The sequence below is a fragment of the Pleurodeles waltl genome, chromosome 1_1 (assembly GCF_031143425.1).
Source record: "Pleurodeles waltl isolate 20211129_DDA chromosome 1_1, aPleWal1.hap1.20221129, whole genome shotgun sequence".
NCBI classification, from domain to species: domain Eukaryota; kingdom Metazoa; phylum Chordata; class Amphibia; order Caudata; family Salamandridae; genus Pleurodeles; species Pleurodeles waltl.
In genome coordinates, this window is record NC_090436.1 from 54134559 (window position 1) to 54161777 (window position 27219).

Genomic DNA, 27219 nt, shown 5'->3' on the forward strand with positions numbered 1-27219 from the left:
GCTGGTGCTTTCATTAATAAAAAGGTCAATGCACAGGATTGAGGTCATGTACGTTTTTCCAAATGGAGACTCAATTAATTAGAAATACAAATCAAACCTTTGCTTGACAAAGAATCAAAGTCAAAACCATAAAGTTGGTTGGTTGAACAAGCAATTAAATCATAATATCTGTAGGATGTAATGAATCAATAGGTAAAACCAAGTATAGCTCAGCCAGTGTAAGAGAAATTATTTTATATATGAATCAGTAAACAGACTGAAGTGGAGTCTGCTCTCTAAAGTAGAGGGGAAAAGTCTGGCAGACAACACACAATATTTTTTAGATTTTCAGGTCTTGAATGATATAACCATGAAAAAATTCAATAGTTTTTCATAAAAACATAGCATGAGGGAATGTGAATACATAATTAATCACAACCCTTCACGTAAAAATGCATTGCATCTTCCACCCTCTACAAAGTGATGGACTACACAATTTGCATTGATAGATTCAATAGGAATAGAAAAGTGTCTTGAGATAGTTACAAGTATGAAGACGGTTACAAAATCAACTTCTTCCAAGGGATACAAGAAAATTAATTTACTTCTGCTCAAACATCACCACACAGCAAACTTAATTTTTGTTGAGTAGAAAAAAGAAAGACTATTAAAATGTTAAGAATAAAACAACATGTTTGTGCTTATAATGTTCAGGCTAGTGCAGGCAAAGAGAGGCCTAGTCATGTCAATTTGCAGCCTAATTATGTCAAATGGAATCGTTTCATATTGGTTAACCATTATTATAATTAGTAAAAAATCAAGAAGTCAAGTGTGCATGTGGTTTGACTACTATGAAATTGCTGCACATTAGCAATTGATATTTTTCTCTATCCCTTCTACTGACCCGGATGTCAACCCATTACATCTCAATCACTAAGAACCCAGTGGGTCCTATCACCAGACTGGCACATTGATATCACTCTTAGCATATGCTTTAGCTTCCACCGGAACAGGCTCACCAGAGGCCCGGAACTGGTGATTCAGTGCCAGAGGAAGGATGCTTTGCTGCTGCTCTCTAAGGTCTGAAGATCGCTATGGCTGCTGCCTGAGTAATTGTATCTATCATTATGCAGCGCATTCCTGCCTTTTCCCAGTTTCCAATTCTGGTGCACATTGTGCTGCCTGGCGCCAACGCAGGCACTCTTGCACCATGGTGGAAGAGTACCTGCATAGTAAACAGGATTGTTTTTGTGCAGCAAGGGGCACCTTCATGCATATTTAATATATACGGCGCACCATGGCAGTAATTACGGAACTAGCGTCACTACCTTTGACATTACTTTGGGGCTTATCAGGATTAGCATCAAAAATGTTGACGCTAATCCTGCAAAGCACCCAGAGGCACATTGTAACCAATGGGAGCATCCTTTCAACGGCTGCTCTGAGCGGGCGTTAAAAGTGCCAAAAAAGTGAAGCAAAGAAATCTCTTACATTTCTTTGCGCCATTTTTTCGGCTCCCCCTAGCAGGGGAACGCTCCCTTTGCATACATTATGCCTGACGCAGGCCTGATGTAGCGCAAAGGGTTACAAAGTGGCGCAATGCATGCATTGCACCACTTTGTAAATATGGCGCGGTGTTTTTAGCCTCGTTGAGACACATTAGCGTAAAAAAAAAAAAATCACGCTGTGTTGTTTGAATGGCGCTAGGGGCCCTTAAATCGGGGCCTTAATTTTCAAGCATTCGTTATCAAGGAAGATCGTAGACCCAAACTCGGTTTCCATCTTCATGGGACAGATGGGACTGTTGTTTATGAATTCAATTGAGATACCCCCCCACCCAGAAGAACCTTACAGTAAAAGCAAAATGTGTCTATTACTCGAAGGATCGTAAAAAGTTTAGAAGAATCTAATGACGGAGAGAGAAAAAATAAACTATTACTAATCTAAACATGTTTTACCAATAGCCTAAGCCAATTTAGGCAGCAGTGCTTTTTTAAATGCATGGTTTGCAAAATGTCCCTAATTTGAAAATTATTAACTGGATACAGAGATGCCTTAGCCACGTTTCTCAGGGCTTTGGTTTTCCAAGAACGGGTGCATTGGAAGAATGATACTATACAAAAGCCAATACACCAGGGAAACACTACTTGATGTTACCAAACCCGCCCAGTTAGCGACATAATGAACCTACAAATTACAGGTTAAGTTAACCTTGTTTCTGTAATAACGGGTAAAATGCGCTGCCCTTACAGCGTGGTAAATTTGGGTGCGTTCGCTGTCTATGCCTACCCCTAAACGATCCTATTCTCTGTCTTTAGGAGTAAATGTACAAGTGGTTCCAGGAAGGGAATGACCGCAAAACACTCATGAAGACACACATAGATATATGTATGCATGCTCTGTGTACTTTTCATGCATATAAGCCAATTTTAACCTCACCCCAAGAGCACTTAACTCTTCCAATGTCCCATTTTTACCCATTCAGTGAATTTGGAAGTGGAATTAAGGAACACAATTTACTATATGCAAACATTATTTCTACAGATTTCTACATAAGGAAATTACTCTTACCTTTCCCAGTTAGTCTCTTTAACCGTGTGCTATTATGTCCATCATCAGGAGATTTTGACCTATCAGATGAAATTGTAAATCTGTTTTTAATTAATGTCAAGAAAGCAACATTGAATAAGAGTAGATACAAGTATAAAGTGGATAGATGGAAAAAACAAATCTAAATGTATGTGTCAGGTTGTTCTGTATCCCTATAGCTATCTCAAGACCTCTGAAAATACAGACCAAATAATTAGTTGCTCACCATCGATAACTCTCTTTCTTGTGGATAGTCTTTCTACACAGAAATTCTGCATCTTTAGAATATTGCCAGGTGCAACACTGATACCAGCGAATTCCTCAGCAATGCTCTTGTCTCCCAATAAGGTGTACCATGTGGCTCTGCAGTGATTGTGTACCGCCCGGAAGTGACAGTGGAGGTGCATATAAGCACCACACCTGTGCGGTGAAGTCAGTTCCTTTTGTTTTGCATCCTCTGACACACATCAGGAGCTCCTCTCCCAACTTTTTTGGCCTTCTGACAACTTCCAAATTTCGGCAGTGTGCCAGGGAAAATGCGATGCGTACCCCAAAAATGACAGGATTCAAGCTATACCGAGACTGCACAAAGCAGATGTCAGTCATATACACACTTCTGGTTAATGGGCTGTGCTCACACCTACATTTTCCCACAAATGTGCCCTCAGCATCCAAAAACAATACACAACTCTATGCTGCTGAACATATGAAGAGGTCACGGTTGAAACACACATCCCGCACTCACTCAAGAGTCCATTTCTTGCTCAAAGTCTTCCGGTAAGTCAAAGTCACTACTGCACCAGAAGTATATGAAAACTAAGCAGGACTCAACCCCATCCTGACACTCAAAATTAGGTGAAAACGTGTGAGGATGTCAACGAAAAGATCATACACTGCAAGTATTTTCTGACTCTAACCCAGCCCCACAACTTGTCCCGTCTCATTACAAATTCCCCAGGCCATCAACAACCCCACAGCCTTCACGGAGGACATGCTGCAACTCTTTCAGGTGTTTCTGGTTTTCTCAGGCGTGTCTTTGGGCCCCATGGAGCTACAGGGACCCATTGCTAGACTTTCTGTGGCAGGCCCTCCCCTAAGGACAACAGACCCGTGGGAGTGAGTCTGGGCCTGTTCCAATGCCATTCTAGACTTTCACTCCAGCTCCTGGATCCATGCCAGTCCCTTCCACGCCAGTACCACTGCTGACTCCACCAACACCAGTAGTAGACCCAATCTGATGGCAGTCTCCAACCCTGAAATGACATCGGACTGCTTCAGTCCTATGTTGCAGTGTGAGATTTCAAAAGTGCATCCAGTCATTATTCAGTCATACAATAATCAGTTTTCTCTTCCTCAACACTAGTCATATCAAAGGCTAGAAGGTATTTGGATCCATGTCTGAACCTGGCCTTCAAAATGTGCCTCATGAAACTGATGATGATGCAGAGGTAAACAACCTGCCTCCTCCCCCATACTGATGAAGGCTATATCTTGATTTACAGAATCCCAGTGGAATAGATACATTTCAAGACACTGAACGTGACTCACCACCTATGCCACTAAGGCAGAAGGTGCCTCTTTTGCAGTAGTAGTGCAATGGCAGCAGAAGTGCTAGGCGTACAGTCGCTTATTTTTCAAACTGGGGCAATTTTGCAAATTTGTTAACTGAAGTCCTTCAGTGAGATCCAACTCCTGCTGCACTATTACCATTCCACAAGACTCTCACAGATGCTGACATGCACAGGCCCTTTGGTCAGTTGACGTGTGGGCAGGTGACAGACTGCCCCCCAGTGATTCAAAATTTTTTGGCAAAGAATCCTACACCTGGAAGCCTTATGAGACACATGTCGAGAAGTAAAGTTAACCTAATGGCTTTCCAACCAACTGTTTGGATAAAATGTCAAAATATATTTATGCCTTCAGAAAGAGAAAGCTCCCTTTGGCTAGTCTCATGCAGCAGGTACACCCGTTCTTTATGAGACTAGATCCAGAGTTAAAAGGAATGCTGCTAGTGTTGCTTCCTAGTACCAAATAAGGACAGAGGCCTATGTTGGGTCTCACCTCATTGAATACCTTTCATAGGAATGACAAGTTGAAAATACTCACTCTGGCTCAGATCCGTTCTTGACCCAGTAGACTGGATGGTGTCCCTGGACATGCAGGATGCATATTTTCATGTATCCATTCTGCACTCCCACAGGCATTACCTGTGGTTCATTGTGTAGTTGGAACACTTCCCATTTGCTGAGCTTCCCCTCGGCCTTACCTCAGCCGTAGAGGTGTGTTCTTATAGCTCGACGACAGGCTGTTCAAGTCAGACTCACTGCACTCAGTGGTGGGCCACCTCTGAACAGCAGCCAAATTCTTTCAGTTTTTCCAACAACAAGTCCTACCAGAGCCCCATGCAAAGGATTTCCTTCACTGGGCTATCCTGGACTTGGTGGCATTTAAGCCTTTTTACCACTGCATCAACACCTGGACATTCGAGATCAATCGTGTTACTAAGTGAGGATGGTTATGAGGCTTCTTGGGCTCCTTACCTAGTGCATCCTTGTCATCCTGAATGGTGGCATATGCGTGCCTTAAAGTGGAACCATAGATTTTTGTGAGCCAAGCAACAATGCTGCCTCACCAAACTCATTCACCTCTTTCAGGCAATAGCTCTGATCGTCTGTGTTGGCTGATTTGTGATGGACTGCTCTCCTTTCCCCACCTTCATTTGACATGTGTAACAGATGTATCACTGCTGGGTTAGAGGGGCCGTCACCTAGGAAAGGTGAAGATCAGAGGCCTCTGGGCTCCAGCAGAGAGTCAGATCCACATAAATTTTCTACAACTTTGAGTGATTCATCTTGCCCTGAAAGATGTCCTCTCATCCATGGTGATGAAGGTTAGCAACAAAACCACCATGTAGTATTGCAATGAACAGGAAGAGTGGGGTCCTACACCATGTGCCAGGAATCCATACATCTCTGCGGTGAGTCAACCAGCAGAACATCTTTCAGGTTATCAACCAAGAGTTCACATCAATAATTTAGTTGAATGACACTTGGGTCTTGAGGAAATATGTAAGGCTGAAAATTAAACAATATGTGTATATTTGCTTTCTAGCAAAATTTAAGCACCAAGGAAGAGTATAAACTGAATATTAATAACTAACCAACGTACTGAAAATAAAATGCTTAATGTGCTTTCACTAACAGTGCATCAAAGTGATCCTCTTAACCTTAAAACTGCCAAATGTAACAATTTCCCAACACAAAACCAACCCTTCACTGTAGCCTTAACTCCTCGTTTGAGCTACATCTCCTTTGAATTATGGACGTATGAAACTATGTACTCAGTCCAGATTGCTGTCATACAAGAGGAACATAACAATCCACTTTGCCCAAAACTTTTAAAATTGTTTGAAACTCCTCCTTAGTCCACGCCTTATTTGCTGATATTGGTTCATGCTGAGCCTTCGCTTCCCCTCTTTTATATTATGTTTGTTCATTACTAACTGTTTAGCTCCATACAAAACACTCTAATAATCTGTAAGGTGCACATGACTCATCTATAAAGCTATAAGGTCTTGAAATTAGAGACACCAAACTTCTTAACAAACAAATTTACTGTACCTCTAGGCTAAGAAAACTTTACAAATTAAGCCCCTGGCAAAGTTTGGCAGATGGGTTACTCTGTTGCAAACGTGACAGATATCCCATCCGCTGTATTACGATTCCATAGAATATTATGGGATCATAATATGGCAGACAGGATATCTGTCATGCTTGTGACAGAGTAATCCCATCCGCCAAACTCTAAATTAAGCCCGGAATCTTTATCATGACCTCAAATTCCTCCTTCAAAAGAAATCTACTTGGTCATGTTCCTTCTCAGGCATCACCCCAAAGATGTAAAGTGAAGAGGCAGATAAATCTAAAGGTTCACACTTGTCAACAGTTGTATATTGGGACTTTTTGGCTATCAATGAGGCTATATTCCTTCATCATGAGCTCCTGCTTTGTTTGTATCTGGAAAAAGCTCACAGCACGATGAACCCAAGAGTCCCACCTGATGAGGTCATGCCTTTCCTGGGTAGCTTCACAACCTCAACTTCCTACAGGTGTTGGAGAACCTACTCATATTCACTTCTGCATCTCTCAGGCCTACACATAGCAGACTCCAAAAAGGCAGGTCTCACACCAGCTTTGTACATAGAGGGTCAGGTGCAATCCAATCCCCACTGGTCTGCTAGTTTTTCTACACAGTGGAGCCCCTCTTTGGCATTTTTAGTCCCTGAGATTAAGAAGAAGATGGCCAACTAACCGTTCAAGCACTTCAGCTCCAGACAATGAGCAGAGGACAAGTCATGCTGAGGTCCTTTTTACATGCACATCAAGTCAGAATGTCCTTTTCTGTTTCTTCATCAGGGTGAATTATGTTCTAAGAGCCAAATTTCTACTTGTGTAATCTCCAAATAATTCCTACAGTCCAGCCAGCCTACATTTTCTAGCATTTGATCCTGCTCTGCAAACTATCAAACAGACTCTGGGATATTTGAAGATGGCAGGGTAGCTGTCTACATGTTTAAAACTACTGAAATCTATGTGAACACTGACTTAATGAAATGAAAATCCTCCACTGCCACGTCAAGCCTCCCGGGGTGGCTTTTCCACTATGGCGGAGGAGCGTTGCCCCCCGCCAGCAGCAGCAGCTGCAAATATTTTACAGTAAAAACCTAATAAACTATGTTATTACATTTGTATGCAAAAGGGGCGGGGCTGCTGGCCTGACAGGGACGGAGGGGGACTGCTGTGCACTCCCCCTCAGTGTGCATGTATGTCTGACTGGCCATCTCGGGACGGCCAAGCATACATGCGCACTAGGCTCTCTCCAACCCGTCCTCGGAGCGCCCTGGCTGGGAGCTCCGTCCAATCCCACTGCTGCTTTCATGCTGCCAGCAGCATGAAAGCAGCGGTAGAATTGGACGCAAGGCAGGCTGGGAGCCTGTGCCTGCATCTGAGGAGCAGTGCGGAGGTTGCGCGGCGAAACAGGTACGTTTTTTTTTATTACTTTTTTTATTGCTCGTTCCCCCATGCCCCCTCTCCCCCCTGCTGCACGCCGCCCCGCCCCTTCTCCCTCCCGTGAGCCATGACTGCAAGCCTCCCCTGAATGAATTCTGGAAGCAGTCTCGCCCTCCAGCTGTGTGCCACACAAGGTGGCTGGGAAAGCTATAAACCTTCCTTTTGCTAGCATCCATTCAGTCAAAAAACAAGCTCCAATCAGGTCCTTTGTCATAGCATCTATGTTCCTGTGCACTCCCAGGTCATTCAATTCAAGATACGTGGCCGGTGGTTACTCTTCCTAGACTATCTGTTAGTAAAGTCAGGTCTGTTGTGTCTGGTCAAAGAGCTATTTCATATATCATCAGGGAAGAGCCCAGCAGAACTGAATGAATAACTGCTAAATCTTCAATGCAGCACAAAATAGTTTTTCACAAAGTCAAATTTACACTATGCATTAATTAGCAAAGATCTACCTCCACCAATAAAATAGATTTTTGATAATTTTTTTAATGAAAATTTGAAAGATTCCTATAGCATTTTCCTATGCCTACCTATTAAAAGGTGACTATGATAAGGTTATCTCAACAATATAAGGCATATTAGCCTAGAGCGAAAATAGCACTCAGCAGAATTATCATGTCCTTTCTCTAGAAATCCATCCTTCTAGGCTGTAAGACACATTTGGAGGTGATTTAGCTAATGTTTAAAAATACATTTTTCTGCATGTCAATATAGGGCCAGATGTATCAAAGATCTGGTCTGCATTTCTTAAATAGCAAATTTTAAGTAATCGCTGTTTAAGAAATGCAAAATGGGATGTATGAATTTTGCGATTCGGTAATAGCGATTTCTTAAAATTTGCAAACGCTATTACCGAATTGCAAATAGAAAATGCAACTCCATTCAACCCTATGGGCCTGTCGGCCCATAGGTGCGAATGGTTTTGCATTTCCCAATTTCCGAATTCCAGTTAGGAATTCGCAAATTAGGTAATGCAAACCCCCTAAGGCCCCCTCTGATGCACCCCCAAAAACTATTTGCGGACATGTGAAGCATACACATGCCTCAGGGGCATGTGGGTGCTACATGGCCAATTCACATTTAGGAAATGCTTGATACATGTGCTTTGGAAATCGCAAATAAGATTTTTCTATTTGCGAGTTCCTATTTAGAGAATTGCAATTTGCGATTCTCTAAATGGGGTCGCGATTTTAAGGAATCGCTATTTTAGTGATTCCTTAAAATTGTGCTGCTAATGCTTTTCATACATTGTGAAAGGCATTTTTGCATTCGCAAATGGACAAAATTTGTGATTCGCACCGTTTGCGAATGCAAAAACGTTTGATACATCTGGCTCATAGTTCCCTTTGACATGCTGCTGCAGTCTTTCAGGCTGATACCAGTCAAAATACGTTGGTAGGCCTCAAGTCTGTCTTTTACAGTCACACATGTGAGTTTTGTAACAATAAAAGTCATTCTGAAGACCATGTGACGTTAATGCCATTTCTGCGTTTCCTGCACAGTGTTACTGTGGCCTTACTTAAAAGTTAAATGTCAATTAATCATAGCCCAAACTATACCATGTTTTAGGGGTTAGCACATATGCACTGAGGCGCAGAACAACAGTCTTATCGACAACAAAATCTAACCTAAAGAAATAGAGGCACTCAAAAAGATGATGTTTTCTTCCAAATGGTTTATGGACAATGAAGCAACTGTTTGTGCACATACTGTGCACCCACAACAGCCATCGATTGACAACACTGAACATTTAATACATAAAGCCCTAATGGCAAGGGTCAGGTCTCTACATTCCCTGGTTTTCCGCTCTAATGGGAGTAGATTTCTGACTCATAAACCTGGAAATCTCCATCCCTAGGACTTCTCCACCCCATTCCACCATGAGAACAGAGATACCCCAACCTTTTTTAGAAGTAATTATTTTAAGTGTTTTTAGGGTTAGAATACCCCTGCAGGATGTTTTTACATTCCCACTAAACAACAGAGTTTCAAGTGCTGAGGGTCTCTGCACCACTTCCACAAGCACAACCCTCCTTCCACACACTTAACCTTAACTTCATGATGGTGGAAACCTGCCTTTTTGGTAGATTCTCTGCCATGAAACTACATGTGATGATTGTAAAATTCCACTTGTCTACATTCAGTGAATCAGGGTGTGGTTTGGGTAGAGAATCTGAACTGGCTTTTTAGATACCTAATTGAAATATTTGTATTAATTTAAGCCTGGTCAAATTATGAATAGAGAGCCTGACTTATGCTATGGCGTCTTCCACATGAATTATTTTCTGGGTTCAGAGTTGTGAGTGAGTCAATTCTCACATCCTAATTCTTGTTTCGTACATGATTCATGAAGGATGTTATGCACCAACGTTCAATTAAGTACATAAATCAAATCTGTAAACTTATATGTTTGCATCAGCATTCTTGAGTCACAGAAGGTAACTTTGCATTCATAACTGGATTTTCCCATACAGAAAATAGTGTCACTATTATGGAAACTACTTTTGAGCAAATCTGCAAACAGGTGAGTCACCTGCTAAAGTTGATGAACACCCACAGCATGCATGTGTGTGGGCATTCAAAACCTATTTAAGATTCCGAGCCTGAGAATGTTTTGATTTCTACACCTGTCAAAGGCAGGAATAAATATTTTAGTGTAGAAATGGGAATGGAACACCCACAAATATGTTAGAGATGTAGGGGAAGAAAAGTTTTGTTTTTTTACTAGAAAACGACTTCATTAAGGAAAATTAAAGGAAACAAAACGTTTCACAGTACAAATGGACTTCAGTGTGACACTTCAGAAATATACACATGTAAATGTCAGTTTCTAAAATGTTTATGCATGTAAATGAAATGTACTCAAAAAGTAGGTGTAAGCTCACATTAATTTACTGTGGATGTGGAATTTTGGTGTAAATTGGTAGATGCAATTTACACCATGGAACATACACAATTTCCAAAGGAACATACACGATTACCATCAGGTTCTCTCAACTTACTCACCTTATTGATCGCACCTTGACAAATGCCACAAGTGCTGCAAGAAATAGAAACAGCACTAGAAGCACCAGTGCAACAGCCAACCACAGTGGGACAGCTGCAGGGGTAGAGGCCACTGAAATAAAAACAAAGAATGCATCAGTCATTCCAAATGTGCAGCATATCCTTTCCTCCACTAAAACATACATGATCACTGTACCTACACTGTAGAAGTTGCATGATTTAATGCTCCACTTTTCTCTAGTGACTTTTGAGCCTGCTGTTCATCCCAATGTATTAAGTATATAATGTAGCCATGGCAGCTTCAATTCATCTGTTAGTCTTTATTGAAACGTCTGCTGTCCCTCTCAGCGCACAGATAGAATAAAGATGATGGCCAGTTTTAATGTTCTTATTTTTCCTTCTTCAACTTGAGCAGGAGTTTGCCTACATCCATACAGTACTGTATAATATGCCTTTTACAGACAAAGAAAGAGGTTACCTTACGTAGGTAGCATAAGAATCAGCCAATTTTACACTGCTGTAATGTTGTATGGCACTGGCATCAAGCTATGAATGCAAAAACAACATCTTGTACTGCATTTTGCAAATGATGGTGCAACTGCAAGATGGCACTATGAATGAGGGTATGTTATATCATTTATCAGCAAAAAAAAGGGTATCAGGCTTTTTGGAACTGTCTGGGTATTGCTTAACCATGAGGTTACAAAGGCTCACATTAAGAGTGGCCTGGCTACTGGTATGATATTTATTGCATTATACTAACATAGATGCCCAACGTATAAGAAAAATAAAGGAAAATAAACTAATTTTCTTTATGCCTCCAAAATTCCATGGTCAGTAAAGTCCAAATAGAAGATGTGGCCAGGAGAATTTCTCATAAAGGATGGCAGCCCTCACCCACCCAGTGATGGCATGCTACATCATGCTATATCATCAGCACCTCCTCATAACAGTGTGACAGGACACCAGTGTGGGCTTCAATCCTGGCTAACCAGGGGAGCTCTTGGGGGTGGTATATGAGATAGGTAGCCAATGACTTAGGGCCTCATTATGATTCTGGCAGTCACTAAAATGCCTGACTTGCAAATGGACATCAGACCGCCGCCATTGTGGTAGTCTGAGCACCACATTATAATCCTGACAGGCTGCCAGGGAACCGCCAGCACCACCAGGATCATAGATCCCAGCTGTCTGGAGGTAGGTGGCGGTCCCAATCTATCAGGGCAACGCTGCATGGGATTACGACCTCGGCCTCCGCCAGCCTTTTCATGGCAGTGGCACTGCCATGTAAAAGTTGGCAGAGAACGGATGCAGGGGCCCCCAGGGGGCCCATGCACTGCCCATGCACTTGGCACGGACAGTGCAGGGTCCCTCTGGCCACCACCATCGCAATGTTCACTGCCTGCTTTGCAGACAGTGAACATTGGGAGGGTGCTGGTGCACCCAGCGGGCTACAGCATTGCCGCCAGCTCGATTACGAGCCGGAGACAAAGCTGTAGCCTGTTTCCCACTAGGTCAGCGGGCGGAAACTCAGATTTCTGCCCGCTGACCTAGCAGGAACCTCTTAATACCTCCGGCTGGGAGGTTGCCTCAGAGGCGGCAGACACACTGTCGGGAGTCTGGCAGACAAAGTTTTCCTTCCACCAAACTCAAAATCGGTCCGATGCTGTAGGTGATTAGGGAGCATCACAGAGGGGACAAATATTAAAACTACCTTATGGAGGACCCAGTTTTCCTTTATTGAAGTGGTTCCCAGTGGGTAGGATTAATAATTGTAGAGGAATTAGTCAGATCTTTTTTAGGTGGTCAACATGTTTCAGTCCTATAAATATACATATAGATATTTATAGTTAGGACCATTTTTCCCATAGACAGAGGTTTTTTTTTTTGTTGCTAATAACTTTAGTGTTGTTTGTCGAATCTTCACAACATTTTCAAAACGTATACTTCAGTCAGTTCAGCTGCTGTGTAGAAAGTTTTAGGGTGTCAGTCCAAAAAAATACTTTAATCTGTTCAACAGAGCCATAAAAGTTTACAAGCATAAAATATTAATACATAAGTCAATTAAAAGTATAAAAATATAAATATTAATGTCAGATCAAAACAGATAATACAAAAAGCTAATAGTATTTGTAAATTTGAATGCCACTTAGTATAAAATTTAACACAGCGTATAATTGCTTTGCATCCCAAATCGTGCAAATATGAATATGCTGATAGACTGGACTTAATACCTGAGGCCAGAAGCACAGGCCGAAGAAACCTTCTCCTAGGTACACTGTATACATTACAAAATGGAATAAAGTGCAGTGTGGTTTTAGGAGATTGATCGTCCCAAGTGCACTGCAAGAGTTTTTTTAAACAAGGTGCCTTGGGTATGGAATGCAACAAAAAAATGTACAGACTTCAAGCCGAATCTGGACAATAAAGATCTGTGTTGCTCAGAGGAAAGAATTGTAAGATACATTATAGGATAGAATGGCTGTGGCAGCATGGTGCCAATATAAGTCCTTAGCTCTGTCTTTTGCCATGGCTAGAAGAGAATTGGGAGTGTGGAAAAATTCCCCAATCCCTAAGCAAAGAAATAAAGTACTAACGTACCTAAACCAAGGAATGTCCATAGACCCGGACCAATGGCAAACAATCTGTAATCACTGCTCTACAAAACTGAGCTTCGGGATTCATCCATACTCTAAGCTAGAGCAGTAAGGGCTGCACTCCTATATGCTCAGTTAAGCACCTCAGACCAACCTCTTTATGACAGAAAGCAGCCGGGGTAGATTGCGGAACCGCTAGCAGTCGCCTCAGAAATGTGTTCTCCACTATCTGGTAGCATTTGCTGTTACTATAATCCCGGCTCCGAATGATGCAATAGGAGAACATTTGCACTTAAAGATAGTCAACATTTCCCTCACTGGTTTGTGGCCCAGCTTCTTTGCGGACACTCATTAAAAATATCCAACTGACGTCAACAACCAACGGGACCCCAAAATAAGTCAAATTGGGCCTTTTAAAATTTCTGAGCCCTCTAGAACAAATTTCTTAGTTTTAGATAGCTTAGGACCACTTTTCACCACATAAGACTTTGTTATATTTGTTCTTAACCCAAGACTGCCCATAAAAGTGTTAAATGCATCCAACAGGGATTGGAGGCCGTTTGCTGTTCTCGAAATGAGGGAAGCGTCATCCGCATAAAGTAGCACAGCAATTGGTTGAGAATTAATAAGTGGCAAATCTTTCCCTGCACTGTTCTCAGCAGCTTCCAGACCATTTATGTAGAGAAGAAAAAGAAAGGGGGCCAGCACACATCCCTGTCTGACCCCCTTCTAAGAGGAAAATTCCTCCATCAGATCTCCCTCCTCACTATAGTGAACCCTAGCTGACGTATAAGCATGAAGTCTACTGAGGAGATGGATTATACCTTTGTCCACCCCCAGTTCTAACATAACAAACCATAATTTGGATCTATCGACTATGCCAAATGCACAGCATAGATACATGAAAGCTAAATGAATACAGCCTTTTTTTAGCCTTGGTGTATTTTTGTACGATCAGAGCCAGATTCAAGGTCTGTTCGACTGTACCTAACCCTAGGCAGAAACAAACAATGAGTCTCTGCAGCCCTGGTCTCCAATTCTGCTAACACCACTTAGCCTAGAACTATTACAGAGCTGTCTAAGAGGGAGATTGGGCAGTAGCAGTGTCGTTCATCCTTGTCTCTCTTTTTGAAAATGGGTACAAGTCTCTATCAAGGGGCCACTCACAGCAGATCTTAGAACGCTAGTAAGTAAAGGCCCCCAGAACTCCGGCAGGGTTTTGTAAACATCATCAGGGATTCTATCAAGTCTAGGAGCCTTACCAGAGGAACACCCTTGAATGGCCTGTATGACATCCGCTACATCAATCAAACTGCTGAGAGCTGTAGCTATAGACATATCATGCCCGTCAATAAACTCAATCTCTGCTTACTGTGGGGTATATGTTCCTCGTTGTTAAAAATATTCCATCCACACTCGTGCTGGAATGACAGTGTCTATTACAGCAGTGTCCTTGCCAACTAATGGGGCAGAGTTGACTACCTGCCAAAAAGCCCTCATATCTTTATTACTTGCTTCAATTAGCTCATCCAATGCCTTCTCCCTCAACTCTTTTTTTCCTTGCAGCTAAAGTTTCCTTATATGCCTTTTTTGCCTGCCTAATGGTGATCTGATTACGGGGAGGCATACAAATAACATTCTTTAGGGCTTTATGGGCAGATGTGCATGCATGGTTAAACCAGCGGGGTTTCTTGTTGGTGCTAACAGATTCTATCTGTTGCTTATCCGCCATATAACCTGTTATAGCAGAAAACACCCTAATAACATTGTCTGCAGGGGTGCTTTCCTCCAGAATGGCCATAATCTCTTCCTTCACCAGATCTCTGTAAAAACTGCATTTATCTACCTTTCCCCACTTAATATTCATACTTTTCTGACAATTGAGCCTCAACTTAAGTTGCTGGACCTCAGCACCAGAACCTTTATCCAGGCCCAGCCGAATTTACATTATTAGGGGATTATGATCACTCATGCAGGTTAGCATCACACTAAACTTCTGTGTATAGGGGATTAAATCTTTTGAATAAACCATAAAACCAATTATACACCGAGCGCTCCCACTTAGATACATAGGAATCCCCTTGTATTCAATGCACTTCCATAGGGGGGGTGTTTAAAGTGCTGAAGAGGGCAGACCTGCTCATTGTAATCCCACAAGAATCTAAAAGTTCAGGTTAACATAAATGGGTATTAAAATCTCCTACCCATACGATGATAAGATCCTTTTTATTTTCATTCCGAAGCATATGCACCCTGGCCTCTAGGCCATCAACTACATTAGTTATGAACAAATCAAAAATATTATTGAAGTAGTTCATCTAGTTAATCAACAGAACATCAAAAGGTTTGGATAATTTAAGAAGAAAAATAAAAAAATATGATGTTATATCAGCAAGTTGTGCATCCACTCCCCTTAATAGTACAGATATTAAAATGGCCAAACCCCATTTAGCCCTTCCTGATGACTATTTGACTGCTGGGGCACTATAAGTAATATAACAATTGATATAGGGTGAATCTAAATACCAGGTCCCTTGAAGGCGAATAAAAACAATAGTGTCCCACAATCCTTAACTAGTCGGATTTGCCAACTTGCCCTTAAGCACTGCCATGGTTCAGGAAATGATCCCAGGAGCTTCAGTCTGGTGATCTTTACTTTTCCAAGGGGCCGTATATCTGTTGCATGGACTGGGTCTGCCTTCAACTCTCCAAGAGGTGCAACACTATTAAAAGTCAGTCAGTCTAATTGCTCAAGGGTACTCAAGGTCTGAAATCTGTTAAATAACGGCAGCGTGCATTGGGGAGCTTGGGACTGAAGACAACTACACAACCTCAAATTATGCCACTCATTATGATATTGGGCGTGCTGGCGGCCGACAAAAGTCAGCCAGTATTGGCGGTCTCACGACCACCGTATTACATGTGAGAGACCGAAGACCACCAGATTACAGCCACAAACCTGACTCCGCCAGGCTGGCCGAGGGTGGGTTACTTTTAGGTTGCTGGAGGGGAGATCAGGGAGAGGCTCACTTTCTTCTTCCTGTTCCTCCTCTGTAATTATGAGCATGGTCACAGCAGCTCTATCAAAATAAGGTTTCAGGTGCTTTACATGTATGATCCTCTTGGGATTCTTTCAAATGCCAAGGTCAACTAAGTAGGTTATCTCCCCTTTTCTTTCTAGGGTAGGACCCACACCATTTATCTTGGAGAACCCTAGGAGGCACAGGCTTCAACCACCATACCTTCTGCCCTGGTTGGAATGCCTCCATAGCAGCTTTTTGGTCATACTAGTGCTTCTGAAGCTCCTGGCTGGCCGGTAGATTTTTGTTTGCTTTCTGCATGTACTCAGCCATCCTGAAATGAAGGTCAAAAACATATTCTACAATGCCTTGTTGGGCTCTTTGAGAGGTCTCTCCCAGCCTTCCCTTACAAGACTAAATGGACCCCTAACAGGATGCCCAGAAAAAAGCTCAAAGGGGGAAAACCTACTCCTTTATGCAGCACTTCCCTATAGGCAAAAAGCAGACATAGAAGTAAGACATCCCATCTCCTTCTGAGTTTTTCAGGGAGTCCTCCAATCATACCTTTCAATGTCTGGTTAATTCTTTCAACCAATCCATTGGTTTGTGGATAATATGGGGTAGTGAACTTATAGGTCACACAACATTCCTGCCACGTGTGTTTTAAGTATGCAGACATGAAGTTTGAACCCCAATCTGATAATTCCCCTTTAGGAAAGCCAACCCTAGTAAAACTACTCAGGAGGGCCTTGGCCACTGCAGGGGCAGTTATGGTCCTTAGAGGGATGGCCTCAGGATATCTAGTATTATAAAAGAGGCTGGTCAAGTTGTGGGAATCGATAGACATCAAAATTCCAACAATGATACAATAAATCAATCATTGGACATGCAATTTAATTGCTATTTAATCACAGCATCTCACCCCATCTCACCAACTGGAACAACTGTTCGGATTACAGCCATCATTTATATATACATTGACAAACATAAACTTTTCACAGTCTTCTGGTTAATATATCACATCCAAAAATCACTCCAAATCTAAACAACCACACATTAAACACAAGACAACGATGGTTAGTCCCAAAGTCCTCTCCTTATTCAGGGAGCCATGTGGTGTCCATAGAATTTTATGTTGAAAATCCACATGTAAGGGATGGTTGCTAAATCCCAGACCTACCACATCCTCATTTTATGGAAGGAAAGATAAGGAGGCCTATGGTATAGAGTTCTTTAAAGACAGAGTTCAACCTTGATTGCAACCTCCCAAGATTATACAGTCGACACATTTCGGCCCCTACAACTCTGGGCCTCCTCAGGACTACAATAGTGTTCCACCATTGGTGCACTCCTGATGATGCATTTTATCCTCGATCGATGTTTCAGTATCCTTGTTTTGATTGGTTGAGATGTCTGCCCTATAGAAACCTGGTCACACGGGCATTTGATACAACAAATGACATTCTTTGTATTACAATTTGAAAATGTATTTTGTCGATGCACCATTCCATTCAGAATAACCTCCTTTGATTCACTGGTAAATTGGCACGCTACACAATTCTTACATTTGTAATGACCCTATTAAGGGGATAATTGTAATAACCCTCTGAGGTCTTTTTTACTTTTATTTGGACATGTAGCCTTCACCCAGTGCTCTTTCAAATTGCGTGCTCTTTTAAATAAAAACAAAGGTTTCTCTATCTCTAATCTTGCCAAGATTCTCCAGTTTCTTTCTATAATTGACCGTACCTTATTGGCCTTCGGACTACAGGTCATAACACAAGTTAAAGGGTTCTCTTTTTGTCGTTGTTTAGGAACTAAAATAGTTTCCCTAGGTGTGTACCATGCTCTCTTTGATGCTGTTTTCACTATTTTTTTTAGGATATCCTCTGTTTATTAATTTTAATACCAACTCTGATGCATTATTGCAATAGTCATCTTTATTACTACAGTTCCCACGTATCCGTAGGAACTGCCCATATGGAATATTTTCTTTCAAAGTCCTTGGGTGGCCACTTGTGAAATTGTTTTTTTATACAGGCTTACTTGTAAGTGTCCATCTTTCGACATAATCCATAAATCTAGAAAATGTATCTTTTGATTATCTGAATGCATAGTAAACCATAGTAAACCTGAAATCAGGTATGCAATGGTTCAGCCAGTCATGAAAAGCACTCAGAGATGCCTGATCTCCTTGCCAAATCATAAAGATGTCATCTATATATCTATACCATTTTAGAATATTTCTCGAAAAGGGATTGCAATTGTCATATACCCATTTTCTTTCAAAGCAGTCCATCACTAGGTTAGCTATCTCCAGGGCGAAGCTACAAACCATCACCACTCTTTAATTTGTAAAAACAACTTTTCTTTGTATAAAAAGAAATTTCTTGTTAAACACAAGCTGGCCAGAGTAGTCAGAAATTCAGCTGGAGTATTTATAGGAGGAGGCCTAGTGTTGAGTACTTGTCTAATGACCTCTATTGCCTCATCCTGAGGAAAAGTTGTATAAAATGCTTCAATATCGAATATCACCAAAATTTGTTTGTTGTCATCGAATGGTAAATTTTCGACTTTATTTATTATGTCCATAGAGTCACGGACATATGCTTGTGTCTGAGCCACAAATGGTTTCAAAAAAATATCAACGTATTGAGCCAAAGGTTCTAAAATGGAACCGCATGCTTACACCATCAGTCTGCCTGGAGGATTCTCTGGAGTTTTGTGTACTTTAGGTAAAATATAAAACTGAGGATTTCTCTGATTACTTTGGTTCAAAAATTAGTATTCTTTTCTGCAGAGCCATTTATTGTCTAGGGCCTCTCTTGTGATACATTCAATACTAGCCTTTAGCAATTTAGATGGATCCTCATCAATAACACGATAATGCTCTTGGTTATTGAGCTGTCTCATAACTTCTAAATAATACAGATTTTTATTCCATATTATTATTTCACCCCCCTTATCTGCAGGTTTAATAATAATATCCTGATTATTAGCTAATCTGCGGATTGTTGCTTTTTCGTGTTTGGTAAAAAAAAATTGTATCCATCGTGCAAGTGCCTGACCTCTGTGTTCCATTTCTGTGTGAACCTTCTAGGTCAGCGCCCACCAGAAGAGGGCACATTGGCATGCCATCGCCAAGGAGGTAAGGACCTCTGGGGTCTACTGGCGGAGCACCCACTGTTGAAAGAGGTGGGAGGACCTGCGGCGCTGGGCGTGAAAGATCACTGAGGCCCAGCTGGGGAAGTCCTCCCAACGTGGAAGGGGTGCCCGCCGGGCACTGACCCCCCTCATGCGTCAGATCCTGGCGGTGGCGTACCCCAATCTGGATGGGCGCTTGAAGGCTGCACAGAAGTCACAAGGGGGTGAGTACTCACTGACCATACTTCAGTCTGGAAGGATGAATGTGTATGCAATAGGGCTCATGCTGCTTAGAGCAGGGAATTTGACTGGTGTCCATCTACTGTATGTTCCCCAAAGGGTGTATGGGTGTCCCTGTCAGGTTTCACCTACCTCAGCTGCAAAGCTATTTCAGGGGGTGGTTATAGATCAGTATTCTGGTCAGTAGTCAGGGGCATGGGCATAGTGCACAGTGCTGGCTGTTGGGTGTGTTTGCTGGGTGGGTGTATGTCTGGCCATTGTGTATCAGTATTCAGCTATTTACAAGTGTATCTCCTGTTCTGTCTCCCCATTCCTGTTCTCTTGTGTTGGTTTGGTACAGCATCAACATCAGGCAAGGGAGCTGAGGCATCGGCAAGTGGGGAGGAAGCGGCCCACGGATCCTCCGAGGCAGAGGCAACGGACGCCCAGGGTCCAGTGGGTAGGAGGGTGAGGGGACTTCCACAGGGGAGGTTACTACCACAGGAGGTAGTGACTCTGAGATCTCCTCCGATAGGGGTCCTCCGGTGGAGGTGGACCCTAGTGCACACACCACTACTGTGAGATCTTCCGCCACCACCCATACCATCACCGCTCTCCCTTCTGCTCCCCACCGAGTTGCCCGTGCCCGCCACCCAGAAAGGTGGGCGTCTCCTTCGTCCCAGGCACCTCCTCCCCTGCCCCAGTCAGCCCTGCTGCCCTCACAGAGGAGGCTATTGACCTCCTGAGAACCATCTCTGTAGGGCAGACAACCATCGTCAATGCCATCCAGGGTCTGGCATCAGAGGTGCAGCAGACCAATGCCTATCTGGATGGCATTCATGGTGCTGTGTCTGCCCTACAGAGATCTTTTCAGGCTCTGGCCTCCTCGTGGACGGCAGCCAGTTTCCCTGGCCATTCCGTCCCCCCAACCTCCTCTACCCTTTCCAGCACCCCACTACCTTCATCCGTCCAAAGCACACAATCAGACCCGCTTACAGGCACATCAACACACAAGAAGCACACTTCAAAACACAAGCACCACACCTCTCACCACAAGCATTCACACAGCCAACAGACACCTGCACACACAACAACGTCCACTTCCCCCAGGGTGCTCACCACTTCCGCCTCCCTGTCTGTCCCCTCTACATCCACACCCTCAAGCACTGCACCTTCACTCGCTGTTACTGCTCCTCTTCCTGCACTCACCACAATAGCAGACAGCCATACATGCATCCTACACCACACCTGCACTCACCACCTCTACTGTAGTTGACACATGCAGCACACTCACCAGACACCCACCCAACATACATCCACACTAACTGTCTGTCTTCTCCCACTGTGTCCAACCCCCCACCTCCCAAAACACACAAACGCACCAAGACACCCACCCACCAGACATCCACCACACCACAGCATACAGAGCAGTCACCTGCACCCACTACACGCACACCTACACCCCATACATCAACTCCCTCTGCCTCCACTCCAACACCCTCATACACGCCCACCCCAATTGCTCCGAAGAAACTTTTCCTCGCCCGTGCTGACCTGTTCCAACCCACTGGCCCACCCTGTCTTGTCCCCAAACATACCCACCTCCTTGCCCTTTCCGCTCCTTCCACATCACAGCCCACCCAGGTCCAGCCTTCCCATTCCTGTGCCCCTTCCCCAGTGAAGAAGAAGGCCCGGTCAGAGCCTAGGCCCTCCAGCTCCACCCGAGCCAAACAGCCCCCACCACCTTTAAAGGAGAAGCCCACCCCCCTTCAACCTCCACACGACAGTCAAAGTCCCACCCCCCGTCGAAAATCCCCACCCCCACTCGCCTTACCCCCCTTCCGTGAGGTGTCTGGATCCCCATATGGTGCCCCGTTCTGTGGAGTACCCAGCACTTGTGGGAGTCAAGTGTGGCCAGTTGTGGCCCTGGACAATGTACATTTGATGGACTGGCCATTGGCCCTGTTAGCAGTGTTTAGCTCAGTGAGCTAAGAATTAAAGTTTCTGTGTGGCCTGTGTTTGGGCTGCACGCATTAACACCCTGGTGTTTGTTTTAATTTTTTCTGGGTGTGGGGCTATTGTATGTACTATGGTCACGTTGCAGTGGCCTTCGGTCGGGTATGTACCCCTTGGTGTGGGGTGTCTGACTTGTGCTGCTGGGAAGGGTTGGGGGGGCTTTGCAGTGTGTGTGGGTATGTAACTGTGCCCTTTCCTCCCTTGTGTCGTAGGTTGCTGTACTTACCGTCGTCGTCTTCGCGGCGGTCTCTGTCATGTAGGTATATGGCAAGGAGTAGGGCTGGCATGATCAGCAGCTCTCTACCCATGGCTGCCGCTGCACGTTCTGTGAAACTCCGGTGAGTGTTTCCTTATATTTGGTTCATTTCAGCCTGGCTTTGTGTGGTGGTGGTTCCCGTCCTGGAACTGGCGGCGGAATGGTGGTTCATAATTTGATGGGTGGGTTGGGCCTTTCCGATGGCCTGTTGGCAGACTCTGCCGTAGTCGGCGGGAATCCTTTCCTGGTGGTGGGTGGTTCGCGGGATGCGTTTGTTTCGTATGGATCATTAGTTGGCGGTCCGGACCGCTCCTCTGTTGGCGGTTTCTACCGCCACCGCCGGCGGAGTGGAACTGACCCCCATGTTCATAATGAGGGCTTATGTGTTGCTGTACTGAATAGTGGGGTTCCCTCCATCATGAGCACTGGCATGTGGGATACTGCCATTTGGAGTTAATGGGGAAAACCATTGGGCACACACTTTTTCTTGGAGTGTGTGGGTTTGAGAGTGATGTCACTTCTCCCTTCCCTCAAATAACAGTGGAAACAAAAGGGAAATAATTCAGTAAGTGTGACCTGAAATCAGAACGTACTTATTGTCTGATGGCAAATATGTGAGAGGGAGTGCTGAAAGGCGTGAGGTTTTGATAAGTAAATTTTCCTTCCTCAGGTGTAGCAGATACTGACTCTCACCAACTTGGCCCCATCCAAGCCTTTGCACCCCAGCCCTACAGTCCTACTGCGCACTCTGGTTGGCCACCATGGGAGTCACCAAAGTAGTAATTCTGTTGCTGGTACTATAGGTGCTATCTTCGGAACCATGATCTCCTCTCTTCTAGGTTTCGATTTCTTCTGCTTGTTTGTTGCTATCTTCCAGCCAGTCCCCTCTCTTACTTTCCTCATGTCTCGCATATCCACTGGGGCTTGCAAGTTGTTCTTCTCTTTCAACCTCAAAAGAGAACACACTTCTTCAAGGAGAACTAAAGTATGTGTTTTTCGTTCCCAGAAGAAGAATATCCAAAATGAGTGATGTAGGAAAGTACACTCTTTTTGGCGTGGTTACCACCACTTTTTGCCTGCTGTCAGTATGCTTTGACTGTTTTCAATGGGATCCTGCTAACCAGGACCCCAGTGATTGTGCTTCTCCCTCTAAATGTGGTTGTCTAGGACTTTACACACCCCACAATTGGCATACTGATGCCCCCATATAAGTCCCTAGTTATGGTACTTAGGTACCCAGGGCATTGGGACACTAGGGGTTCCCTGTCGGCTGCAGCATATATTATGCCACCCATGGGAACCCATGCAAAATGTGTTAGCAGGCATGCCATTGCAGCCTGCATGAAAAGTTGCATGCACTCTTTCACTACAGGTCACTGCACCAGGTCACTATACGTTACCCCTTTGGTAGGCTCTTCTAGCCCAGAGGACAGGGAGCAAGTACCTGTGTGTGTGAGGGCATCTCTGCATGAGCAACTCCAGCTCTGTTGCCAGTATTGGTTGTATGAACCCATATACTCTTGAGATTCCTTGGATGACCCCCAACATTGCTCCTAACAGTTGTCTGGGGTTTTCCAGGCATCCCGCGCTGCTGCCACTCCTCAGGCAGGTTTCTGCCCTCCTGCTGCTTGACCACCTCTAGCAGAGGAAGGCAGAACAAAGGATTTCCTGTGAGAGAGGGAGGTATCACCCTCACCCTTGGAAATAGGTGTTACATGGCTTGGGAGGGGTAGCCGCCCCACGCCACTGGTATGCTTTGAAGGGCACATTTGGTGCCCTCCTTGCATAATTTATTTTCACCAGTCCAGGTACCCCCGGTCCCTGCTCTGGCTCAAAACTGAACAAAGGAAAGCGATTAACCACTCCCCTGTCCATCATCACCCTATTGTGGTGCCCAGAGCTCCTCCAGGTGGTCACTTGATTCTGCCATCTTGAATCCAAGGTAGGTAGAGGCCCCTGCGAGCATCAGGGTGGCTAGGTCAGGTAGATGATGTCACAACCCCCTCCTGATAGGTGGTCACCCTGCTAGGTGACCAATTCCCCTTCCTGGGCTATTTAGGGTCTCCCTCTTGGCTGGGTCCTCAGATTCGACGTGCAAGATCCCAGCAGGACTCCTCTGCATCGTTTACTTCATCTTCTGGGCACTGGGACTGTAACTGGACCCTCCAGGAACCGACAGTCTGCAAATTCAGCGACGACTATGTTCTGCAGCATTGTTTCTCTGGCTCCTCCAGCAACTGCAACATTTTCCCAGGTCTGCATCCAAAAAGAGCAGCAAATCTTCAGCTGGCACAAGAAGGAATCTCCCTTGGAGTGAAGGAATCACTCCCTTGCATCTGCAGGCACCAACTGCAATGACGACTGGCTGCGTGCATCTGCTCTCCTGTGGAACTGTGTGGATCCTGCATCACAGATGGTGGTCTGGAGTCATCCCCTTGGTCCTCTCTACCAGCTATCCAACTTGGGATACTGTAAGTCCTTGCCTCTCCTTCCAGGACAGAACCCCTGTACACCATAGCTCTTGCAATTACCAGGGCTTGTTTGTTCCTCCTCCAAAGGATCTTCATGCTCCATGTAGCCCAAGTGCAGAGCACTCCTTCCTGCAAAGCACAGCCTCCTGCCTACTGTTCCAGCGTCGAGGGACTCCTCTTTAGGTGTGCTGTGTGGGCCTTACTGCGACTGCTGTACCTGTTGCCAGTGAGTTGCCCATGGGGGCTGCCTCCTCTTCGTGTGACTCTCCCAACTGCTGAGGGTCACTCCGGACTCCCCTCCTTGTGTCGAGTTCCCTGGACCTTGCTGGTCCTCTTCCGCCTTGCAAACCTTTTTCTCTGTCTCTTGCATTTGCCAGAGCTTGTTGGTGGTTTTCCTGCATCACTCACAAACTGTATCTCAACCACTGACGTGGGAAATCACGTGAATCACTTCTGGGACTTCTCTTCATCTCCTGTGCTGCACTGCTGACCTTCTTCGTCTACTGTCGACCTGGTCCTGCATCCACAGAAGGGTGGGTAGTGGCTGCTGCCACCACTGAACACTCCAACATGAACTGGACTTGGTCCCCTTCCTTTGCAGGTCCTCTTCTGTCAGGATCCACCTTTGGGTTCTTCCAGTCTTGGTTGGGTCTTGCATAATCCTTTTCTCAAGTCCTCCAGTTGGTTTTGGGAAAAACCAGATACTTACCTCTGCTCTCCTGGTCACTGGGGGTCACGCTGGTACTCACCTCTTGGGGTTCGTAGTTCCTCCAGCTCCCCTCTACTGATTCCACTTCCTTGGGTGGGGAACTGCTTTTCACATTCCGCTTTTTTAGTTTTTTAGTATATGGTTTGGCCCTCTCCTGGGGCCTGCACTGTCTCCCTATACTTTTGCCAATGCATATTGCTTTCTAAGCTCCTTACCTATTGCTAATGTGTATACACTAGTGTGTTTACTCACCTCCTGTTGTGGGGGGTTGTCTATTCAGTAGTCTAGTATTTGTGTTACTATAATAAATTACCTTTATTTTTGTAACACTGTGTGGTTCATTCATGTGTGATAGTGATGTGTGACTATGGTGGTATTACATAAGCTTTGCAAGTCTCCTAGATAAGTCGTTGCTGCTCAGCCACAGCTACCTCTAGAGAGCCCTGGCTTCCAAGACACTGCTTACATGTAGGAAAGTACCCTATTTTTGGCATCTTACCCCCTTTTATTTTCTGTCTAATGTCAGTGTGTTTGACTGTGTTCACTGGAATCCTGCTAACCAGGACCCCAGTGATTATGCTCTCCCTCCTCTAAATTGTATCACTGCATACTGGTAACCCAGTATTTCACCCACAATTGGCATACTGGTCCCCCTTATAAGTCCCTAGTATATGGTACCTAGGTACCCAGAGCGTTGGGGTTCCAGTGCATGCACCACTTCACTGCCATTTACACTGCACCAGGTCACTTATAGGTCACCCATATTGCAGGCCTTTCAGCCCTGATGGCTGGGTGCAGAGTACCTGTGTGTGAGGGCACCCCTGCACTAGCAGAGGTGCCCCGACGATTTCCAGGACCATTTTCCCGGACTTTGTGAGTGCAGAGACGCCATTTTACGCATACACTGGACATAGGTCACCATCTATGTCCAGCTTCACAATGGTAACTCTGAATATGGCCATGTTTGGTATCATACATGTTGGAATCATACCCCAAAGCTTTTGCAAGCATTGGTTGTATGATTCCATGCATTCTAGGGGCTCCTTAGAGGACCCCCAGTACTGCCATTTCAGCCTTCTGAGGTTTTCCAGGCAGCCCCAGCTGCTTCCATCTCACAGACAGGTTTCTGCCCTCCTGTCAAGCAGCTCGAGCCCAGGAAGGCAGAACAAAGAGTTTCCTTTGGGAAAGGGGTGTTACACCTTCTCCCTTTGAAAATAGGTGTTACAGGCATGGGAGGGTAGCCTCCCAGAGCCTCTAGAAATGCTTTGAACGGCCCAGATGGTGCCCTCCTTGCATAATCCAGTCTACACTGGTTCAGGGACCCCCAGTCCCTGCTCTGGTGTGAAACTGGATAAAGGAAAGGGGAGTGACCACTCCCCGATCCATCACCACCCCAGGGGTTAATAAGGCTAACCTTGCCGAGATGAGTTCTCATTGTCTAAGTGGAAATATCTTGCGAGTCCATCTGCAATTGGAGTGGTTACTCCCAGGGCTCTGTTCCACTGTAAAGTCCATACCCTGTAGGGAAATGGACCACCTCAACAATTTTGGGTTTTCTCCTTTCCTTTGATTAAGCCATAAGAGAGGTTTGTGGTCTGTCTGAACAATGAAGAGTGTACCAAAGAGGTATGGTCTCAACGTCTTCAAGGCCCAGACCACAGCAAAGGCCATCCTCTCTATGGATAACCAATGCTTTTCTTTGGGGGTCAACCTTCTGCTGATAAAAGCTACTGGTTGGTCCTGGCCCTCTGTATTAAGCTGTGAAAGAACTTCCCCAAACCGTACCTCTGAAGCATCTGTCTGAACTATGAACTTCTTGGAGTAGTCTGGGCTTTTTAGAACTGGTGCAAAGCACATGGTATGTTTAAGTCCCTCAAAAGCTTTTTGACAGCTGGCTGTTCATAACACCTTCTTAGACATTTTCTTGGAGATGAGGTCATTAAGAGGGGCTAGTATGAGACATACTTCTTAATGAACCTCCTGTAATACCCAGTGCGACCTAGAAAGGCTTTGGCCTGAGTCTGTGTTGGAGGGAGAGTCCAATCAAAAATAGCTTGGATTTTTCCCTGTAGTGGCTGAATCTGTTCCCCACCTAATAGGTGTCCCAGATAAACCACTTTCCCCTGGCTTATCTGGCACTT

At 44.5% G+C, this 27219-nt stretch overlaps 1 protein-coding gene across 1 annotated transcript in view; it reads right to left on the minus strand.

The window, feature by feature from the left end:
• The window catches only part of LOC138262044 (receptor-type tyrosine-protein phosphatase mu-like), a 306256-nt gene that overhangs the window by 163376 nt on the left and 115661 nt on the right, over nucleotides 1–27219 (minus strand). The window contains exons 6-7 of the mRNA XM_069211767.1: nucleotides 10647–10758; nucleotides 2551–2609 (exon numbers count right to left, since the gene is read on the minus strand). Coding sequence (XP_069067868.1) covers nucleotides 2551–2609; nucleotides 10647–10758 — 171 coding nt within the window. The remainder of the gene's footprint in view (nucleotides 1–2550; nucleotides 2610–10646; nucleotides 10759–27219) is intronic.